Raw genomic sequence first — 9,096 nt, 5'->3', positions numbered from 1 at the left:
TTGCGAGACTCTTGGAGTCGCCGAATGTACACTAATTATGCAAAGACACTAACACAGATAGCATTCCGAAATCAAAATCATGCACAATTCCATGCGAACATGCTGACGCGACATATTATTACACTTTTAGTTCAATGATGTGAGAATGTTGAATATTTGAAGTTTCCACGCCCCTTATAATTGAAAGGTGAAAGAAATGTAAAAGCCAGCATAAATTTACAATAATATTTATTTATACATATATAATGTATATATAAGGTGAAATCCACAAGACAGAAATCCAAGTATTAAAGTATTTAGACTCAAAATATAATTTATATACGAGGGTTAAAAATATTTATAAATTTATATTACAATAACGTTTGATTTACAAAATAAAAAAAAAAACAAAAATTTCTCCGAAATCAAAAATGTATGTAAAACTTAGTCAACTAACTTTCTAAAATATTACACCACAGCACAAATAACTATTATATTTCTATATTTATCCATATAGGTACAAATTTACAGCATTTCACTGCAAAAGATCTCTAAAAATGTTTCTTACTTCTCATAGCGTGTAAATAAGTTTCTCCTACATTTCGGGTGTTAGCCAAATTATACCTTGAAAAAGAATAATATGACCGGAAAACGACGAAACAGAAATTGAATAGAACGAATATTTTTGGATTCTATTTAACTTGCTTAACGTTTTATTTTACAATATATTTTAAATAATATTTGTCATATTAAAATAACTGTCTATTTAGACGTATACCTCTTTTGTAGCACTGTTATCTGATTTACGTATTTCGTTACTGGTTTATCACTAATAGATTCACAAAATAAAACATTTTGAATTCCATTGTAGCTTATAGGAAAAAAAAGTTTTCCTTTATAATGGCGTGTGTAAATAAGAAACTATTCGCTAAAACGTTTGCGCACTTTATGATTTACTTGTACACTCAGTGTATATTTTTCACAGTATTATTACGTATTTTTGAGTATTCCTTTCTTATACCAAATATCCTACATGGATAATGATTACTTCTACCTTTGGCATGAAAGTGCGTACTTTTAATAATATCGTATATTTCATATCCTCTTTGACCGGACTATTTACAAGTTTTTTGAACTTTTTTTAACCAAATATACATACAGTCGAAATATCTACACTTTAAAGTAAACAATTCTACGTTTTCATACACTTATTCAAAGTTAGCTTATTTGTAGACAATTTGATTTGAAGATTTTTATATATTTAAGTAATTTGTTTTTTTTAATTAGGTTAAGTAGCAATGTAACTTGCTTCGATATCAAAAAGGAGTACAAATAAACTACTCATCTCAAAGGTTAAAAACACATAAGCCAACTGGAATATTTTCCAAATTCTAATCAATTCCAATCAACTTGCGTAAAACTCATGGCCACATTCACATTTCCAAAACAAAATGGCGACCACTGACCTTAAATCCGAAAAGAACAAGTGAACCTTGGTGTTATGCGCATCGTTTTCTAGTAATTTTTTAAAATCGGAATTCACCCTTTTCGTAAACATTTTTGGCAGTTCGCAAATCTGCAAAATCGCGAGTTTCACTTCAAAAAAATTGCACGTTACACTGGCCTTAGGCTTTTGCGAGTGTCCAAAAACAAAATATCAAACACGAAAAATTAAGAACGTAAAAAGTCTCCGCGGACAATGAAAAAACAAAATATAATATAAAATTTTTTTTTATCTACAATATATTTATAAATAATAAATAAACTATTTAAATCGATCTATATAAATCGCGTAAATTAATTCGAAACTAATTATACACAGAAAAAGAGGTCATTACGGTTGTGTGTGTGTATGGGCGTTCGTAGCCTGCAGGGAAAGTTAAATATTTTTTTGTGAAAATTAAGTCACTTAACTAGGTATCTGTATGGGCTAGCCTAAATTTTAAATCAAAAATAAAAAAAAAATCGGGCGTTGCGGGTGTTTCAAGATTTGGTAACAATATTGTAGGAACATTATTTTAAAGATTCAATATTTTCTTCGGTTTTCCCTTATAGCTCCTATCATTTTTGAGGTATTTAGGACAAAATTAAAGCATACCTAGGTTCAGAGGAAATGGAAATATTTTTTAGGTGCCTTTTTATTGCTCTTAACGTTTTTGCGGTACGCCCCTGGTAGATCTTAAAATACAAAACGAATTTTTGGTTTAATTTTTAATCTTTTTACTCATTAACTTGTTCGCAATCAGTCCTTCACAAACTATTAATTAAAATGTGTAGCTAAAAATAGTTATAATTTCGTGGGAACCTTTAAATTCCAATGCTCTTTGGATCAATCATAAACTGTTGACGGCAATTTTTAACAGCAAAAAGTCTTTCTCAACGTGAAAAAGATGCCCTTAATGTCTGAATTTAGCTGAATTTAGAAGCACCTTGTATAAATTACGCTAATTGTTATATCAATTTTTTATATTGCTTGAAGTAACAGTGTTCTTCAACATTTCATTCCAGATATTTTTCATTTATTTATGAGATGCTTCCTTCAATAAAACATCCGGATTTCATTTTTCATGCTTTTTTTTGTCAAATCTCTATATAAGTTATCACGTTAAACATTTATATTTATAGGAGGAGTAGCTCAAAGAAAGAAATTAGAATCTTTACCTCTTAATCGATCGAACGAAGAAAAACTATTTAAAACAATTTTTATTATTCCTTTTTACTGAATGGATATGTGTTAATGGGAACTTTAAAAACGTAGAGACTTGTGGTGGTTTGACGCAAGCATCTATTAATATTAACACTAATATAAAATTTATGGAAAAAAGTTAAATGATTCTATAGTGAATCGTCCATCTAGATACACCAAACCATTAACATTAAAAAGTTAACCGCCAACTTCTAGCTTTTCAAGGGCATACAAATGATGAATTTTTGGATTATTATCTATTTTGTGGATCGAAATGGAAATATTAATTAAACAGAGGAATAACTTGGCTTTGCGTTAGAAGACGCCATTAAATTTTAATTAATTCACTAAATGTCACTATGAACAGTTGTTTTCTTTATTTTAACGTGAATGTTAAAAAAGTGCTAAATTAATGTTACTGGATGCTTACGTGAATCCATGATAAACGTTCACAAGGGAAACGCGAGTTGAAGAATACTGGCTTAGATTAACGCAGACCTAAAATCGTCGAATTACTAGAACATATAAAACAAAGGTACCGTTGACTTGCAGTTTGTATGAAAGTTTATTTAATTACGGGAACCAAGTATCTTGCATGAAAAAATTGACGTTTCATTTAGATATTTTTCGACTACCCTGGCTTAAAAATTAATTAACAAATATTTAGTTATCACCGGGTCTTTCCTGCAACGCTGCGACGAACGCCCACAATGGTGTAGTTATTTTTTTGAGTATTTCCTGCCGAAAAAGTCGATCGACTTCTTAACGTCGCAACGCGTTAAAAAGAAGAAAACAAATGCAATGACTACGTTGTTTATTAGGTACATGGTTCGCATCCAACGAGTTTGGTTGGTTCACTGTGGGGAACCTTGAGGACTAATGTCATCGCCACCCCCTTCCGAACCACCTTCCCCTTTGGTCTTGTTTTCCTTTTTCCATTTCATTCTTCGATTCTGGAACCATATTTTGATTTGCCGTTCCGTCAAGCAAAGTGCGTGGGCGATTTCTATTCTCCGTCGCCTCGTGAGGTACCGATTGAAATGGAACTCCTTTTCCAGTTCTAACGTCTGGTACCGCGTGTACGTTTGACGACCTCGCTTTCGTTCTGAAATAAAAAAAAACGCAAAGTAAACATCGCGTAGCAAATAGTTAAAGCAAAACTACGAAATAGTGCAAAGTGACAGTCTTGATCAAATTAGGTTTTACGAAAAACTCTATTCGACGTTGCGTATATGTTCGGAAGAAAGAAAAATGTTGTTAACCCGTAAGCACGGGTCCTACAGACTTTGGTTATTTCACATCTTGTGAGATACATAGTTAACTATTATTGGTGGCTACTGATTTCAGTACTACATATGTAGAGTTGCTTTCTGCACCTGTTTATCGTCATTAGTCAATAGTTAACAGAAGAGAACACAGAGTACATTAGAGGATAGCTGTGAGTCATATATTTGGGAGAGAATATCCAATAAAGATATTGCTCGTCAGTTTCGTGAATCCATGGCGAAAATGATTGGGACGTTTTTATTGTATTGTCTTGTCCCTAGGTCAACAAACAGTCGCTAGGTCAAACAGGAAGAGCTTTTTATCTCGGTGGGAGCGATAGCCAACCAAGCAAATAGCCCATTCTTCTATAGTGTGCACAAAATAGTCCCCTGCCGAACCAAACAATAAGTTTTCTTTACTATTGTAATTTTATATAAATATCATCCGTTAATAATAAATTCCTAAATAAAAGAGTTTTTTTTGAATAATTATTTCGGTATACAAAAGACGAAAATGAGTCTTTGGAACACAGACATATTGCAAATCTATCGGGTTAAATAACTTAACGAATATAGAAATCGTGGAAAAAGCAATATTTTATTGTTGTGTACGTATTCTACTCTAGGTAAAAAGATTAGTATTACTAAAACCAACAACTATTAGCTACCGTGTTATAATTGATAATAAATTACAATACATATTTAAATTTTCTTTAGATTCAGCTGGAACACTATACGAAGTGGTCTGTCTATTTTGCCCAAGGCAATATAAGCTTAATCAAAGGAAAAATATAAACCTATGTAACAATTTTCATTGCTGCTTGGGCTTCATAACTAATGAAACACACATTAGAGATGACGATGACTCAATGGTCATCGATAAATTAAAATTCCAGCAAGTCCAGATATCTTATTCATTACGTAATATGTATCACTCCTAAACATCTATTGCAAAGCTCATTTAGTCTGGTAACAGAATTATCTTCACGTTTTTAAAAACTAACAGCATAATGTTTTAAAGATTGCTTAAAATGATGTAATTCCTTTTCGAAGAAACTCTATACTTGCAACATCGTTTGGGTAAAATTTATGCTACCTTAGTGAAAACATTTTGTTTTATTTATTTATTTATTTAAATATCCAATCTTATTTTTATAAAATAGAATAGAATATTAATAGCACGCAAAAAACTTGAAATTAAAATAAATAAATCAAACTTATAATTAAATTAAATTAGTAAAATTGGAACAAATATAAACAATGTATCATACTACATACTTCCTTATATGAGTATTTTCAAACTGATTTTTACCCACGTATATTTTGTGACTGTTGAAAAGACATTCTCGTCAATTTTCCTTATCATTAAATTCATACGACTTTCTGGAGACAGTGATCAATACCTATATCACATCAAGAGTTATAATTACACTGAGAGAAAAAATGAGATGAATTGCAAAAAACTCAATTCACATAGGCGCTAGCTAAGAGCTTTCTCACATGCCCAAGTTTTCTTTGTTGCAGGAGCAAAGCGCCATTTTCATGAAAATACTTGTTATTCTATCAACCCCTTAATGGCTTTTTTGCTACTGCATAGTATCCTTTTCTCATATGGCCGCGGTGTTTTACCGATCTAATAAAATGTTTTAATTTTTTAATGACATTCAGCTAGAATATAAAGTAATAATATTAAGTAAGCCTAATAGGGTATTTAATTAATAATTAAAAATATTTCAATAATAGAGTTTTGAGCTCAAAATATTAAGATTTATACATAATAACTTAGACTAAAGGCCCGTTTCAAAATTTTCGTGTAATAAATTTTTTTTTTATAGTTGTTCTTTTGAAAACCAGTATCTTTTGAAATGTTGAATACATGTATTCGTCGGATAACAACTAACTACTAACTATGTTTAACTTTAAATATCGAGATAATTTTATCGTGACAAAGAAAGAGTATTTTATTCACATATAATGGTATTGTTGAATCAAAAAATTGTCCTAAAATCGCAATTATGTCAAAGACGTAGAAGTTCCCTTTGTCCTACGACTCTAGTACTGGTAGTAGTTTATTTCTCATAATCTAGTTTACAAATCTCCTTTCAAATATAACAGTGGTACGTGAAACAGTTTTCAAGAAAAATAACTTCTACATTTTTAAATAAAACAGTACGCAAATCATTAAGCAAGAATTCTAAATCATTCGGAACAAATCTTAATGTTTGGATATCAGGATTCTACAACTTATATATTTAAAATTATTAGTGAATCCCCCTGTATATCTTATACCATTATACAGGGTCGACATCTACATACATTAAATTATCTGTAAGAAGACAATTCATTTGTTTGTTCATCATATTATAGGCAATTCATAGAAGTAGAATTTACTTTAACGTTTGTTTTTGCACTGGAAGCCTGAATTGGTTTGAATTGGTTTGATTGGTTTGAATTGGGTTTTAATAAGATTTCGGGTTTTCTTAGTTTTCTTGTGAAATACTGGTTCAGGTGGCGAATGAAAGAAAGCATGTTTAAAAATATTTTTATTCGCTCCTTCAAAAACAAAATAAACAAAAACTGAAATCTTAACTGGCAGCGGTAGAAGTTTCACCAATGCCGCTGTTTGGAATATGAAACGACGTCAATACAAATTGCATAAATGAACAAAGTATATACACTGAACAACTGAAACAACCGCGCACAAAACGCCAACAAAATTTTTCAAAATAAATAAGAACTAAAAGTTCAACAACACCGGTGTTGTCGAAACAATTGTCATGTAAAAATATATAATTCAGTGAAAATCTGAAATTTTAGTTCTTAAAGTAAAAGCCATCTCAGTTCAACAAAATCTTTGCTAATACATTTGTCAATTTGCCAAATTGCTTTTATTTTTCACGATTTTACCAGCAGTACTATCACCCACGCCAATGTTTCGGACACGCCGTATAACGGATAAATTCAACGTTAAAATTTTAAATACGTTCTCATAGCCTTGAACCTAGTCATTAATTCTAACCCACTTCTTTCGATTAAAAGGAGCGTATCGTTCACGTTTGATCACGCTTACGGAAACTTTGTCAAATTTTCAAATCTTCCGCGAGGCAACAACTCGGCGAAGAGTTCATTACAAAAATTATAACCTAGACTCAAAGAGAGAAAGCTCCACAGAATAGGAAAAAAACGCCCGGCCGAACGAAAAATAATTATATACATCAGTTTGAATTGGAGGCTGGAACGGCCTTGTGACGCCAATCAAACTAGGCTCTAGGCGGTCCGGGGTATACGTATTCGAAGATAATGAGTTTATAAATGACGTATAAATCATTCTACCATATTCTCTTCCTTTTGGGTTTTCGAAAACACAAAAAAAGTCGGTGCATGTAATAATTACGATTAGTTCTGGTGTAACAACACGAAATGGCCCAAGTTTCGTGTGGATTATGATGGATTGTTTTCATTTGTGGCACGAGGGCATCGACATTTTTCGTCAATTTTAAACAATAGTTTGTATTATGCTTATCTTTGAATTGATATCGTCCTGGAAAATCGTTAATGACCTGAAATTTTGAGGTTGGTGCTTTAATTATCAGTTTTTAAATAATAAGGCGGGTTTTCAAAAAGCTCAGTTTTATTCAATTCAAACTTTTGAATATGTGAACACGAAAGTGTGAATATTATGGACAGGGCGAGATTTCAATGTCTCAACCAATCAATTAATCGCATTGCTTACTGGTTAGTATAACTAATATTGTCGTGATAATAGTCTTACATGACCTCCAGAATATTTCTTACATAAAGCGTCCGCAAATTTTGTGTAAATGATGATGCGAGAAATCGCACTACAAACTTTAACTAACAAATTTAATACTTTCATGGAGATATTACTAATGCTTCAAAATAAACTCTACAGTTGTTCACTTTATTGAAGCCCGCCCTGATGGCGTAAGAAAACGTTAAAGTTACCATTCGAGAATTATTGTTAATAATTATATGAATTTGTTTATTAGTTACGGTAGGGAGGATTATATCCAGAAGTGGACGAAAAGGGCTCTATAATAATCATGACTTGTGAAGAATGTTAAAAAGTGTACAAACGTTTGCGATTCGTTATCCGCAAAAACAGGAAACACATTGCAGACATGGGTTTCGATAAGGGAGCATAGATCGGTACACATTCAAGGTCGGCAGTTTTTAATGAGATTTGGTTACAATGTGAAGGATTATTATTCCGCACTTTCGCTTTCCACAAAGCCAAAAAAGTTATTTTGAATTTTTCTTATAGTTTTTGTTAACTATTTGAATTAGAAGTTCGTAACATTACCCCTAAATAATTAACAAATTCAATTCGTCGTGTGTATAATTATTGACAGCCCAAATGGTGATACAGTAAACTCCGTTTATAACGTACCATTACGTACCATATCTAATTTCTTCTACGGTTATAAAGTATCGGAGATTTTTCAGTAATCATTGCGAGGTTTTCTCTGAAAAGTGATTGTCCGGCCGACAGTTTCCATTTTATTTTTTTATGGAAAGATGGGCTAGCACGATTTTTTGAGTTTTTGGCGGATCGGCGCAAGTCTTTTACTGTAAAAGAAAAGATAGAGATTATCAGAAGTATTGAGAGTGGCACCGGTAAGGCGGAAAAATTGCTAGACAAAATAAATTTGCAAAAACAACAATATCTACAATTTGAAGTAATCACGAAAAGATCAAGAAAGCAAGTGACGGTAAATCACACTGGATTAAAAAAAAATTAGAAATCCTGGACGTTCAGATGTAGATAAAGCTCTTTTACAAATATTGCAACAAGTGGTCCAGTTCTGAAATCAAAAGCCGAAGAATTAGCCAGGGGATTACAGGGTGAGGATTTTAGTTGTCCTACAGGTTGGCTAGAATGATTTAAACTTCGTCACAACATAAACGTCGGAAAAATTTCTGGTGAAGCAGGACATGTAAACAAACAAGCTATGATGAACTGGTTAGAGGATAAGTATTGCACCAAATTACAGCTCTGCAGATATTTTCAATGGTGACGAGACTGGACTATTTTACAAGATGACTGACTCCAGATCGTACCCTTAAATTTAGAGGAGAAAAGTGTTTGGGTTGGAAGCAGTCGAAGTTGAGGTACACCGTTTGGGTTTGTGCAAATATGACAGG

General features: G+C 32.0%; 1 protein-coding gene across 4 annotated transcripts in view; it reads right to left on the bottom strand.

Annotated features, from left to right (window-relative positions):
- Nucleotides 1–279: 279 nt before the first annotated feature.
- Nucleotides 280–9,096, bottom strand: part of LOC132700707 (homeotic protein antennapedia-like) — a 227,053-nt gene continuing 218,236 nt past the window's right edge. For all 4 annotated transcript variants that reach the window (XM_060668198.1, XM_060668197.1, XM_060668200.1 and 1 more), the window contains one exon: nucleotides 280–3,770. In XM_060668198.1, coding sequence (XP_060524181.1) covers nucleotides 3,520–3,770 — 251 coding nt within the window. In that variant the 3' untranslated portion in view covers nucleotides 280–3,519. The remainder of the gene's footprint in view (nucleotides 3,771–9,096) is intronic.

The sequence above is a fragment of the Cylas formicarius genome, unplaced genomic scaffold, assembly GCF_029955315.1.
Source record: "Cylas formicarius isolate icCylForm1 unplaced genomic scaffold, icCylForm1.1 PGA_scaffold_4__25_contigs__length_36172078, whole genome shotgun sequence".
NCBI lineage: Eukaryota > Metazoa > Arthropoda > Insecta > Coleoptera > Brentidae > Cylas > Cylas formicarius.
Note: the sequence above shows the minus strand (reverse complement) of the source record. Positions and strands in the feature narration are given on the sequence as shown.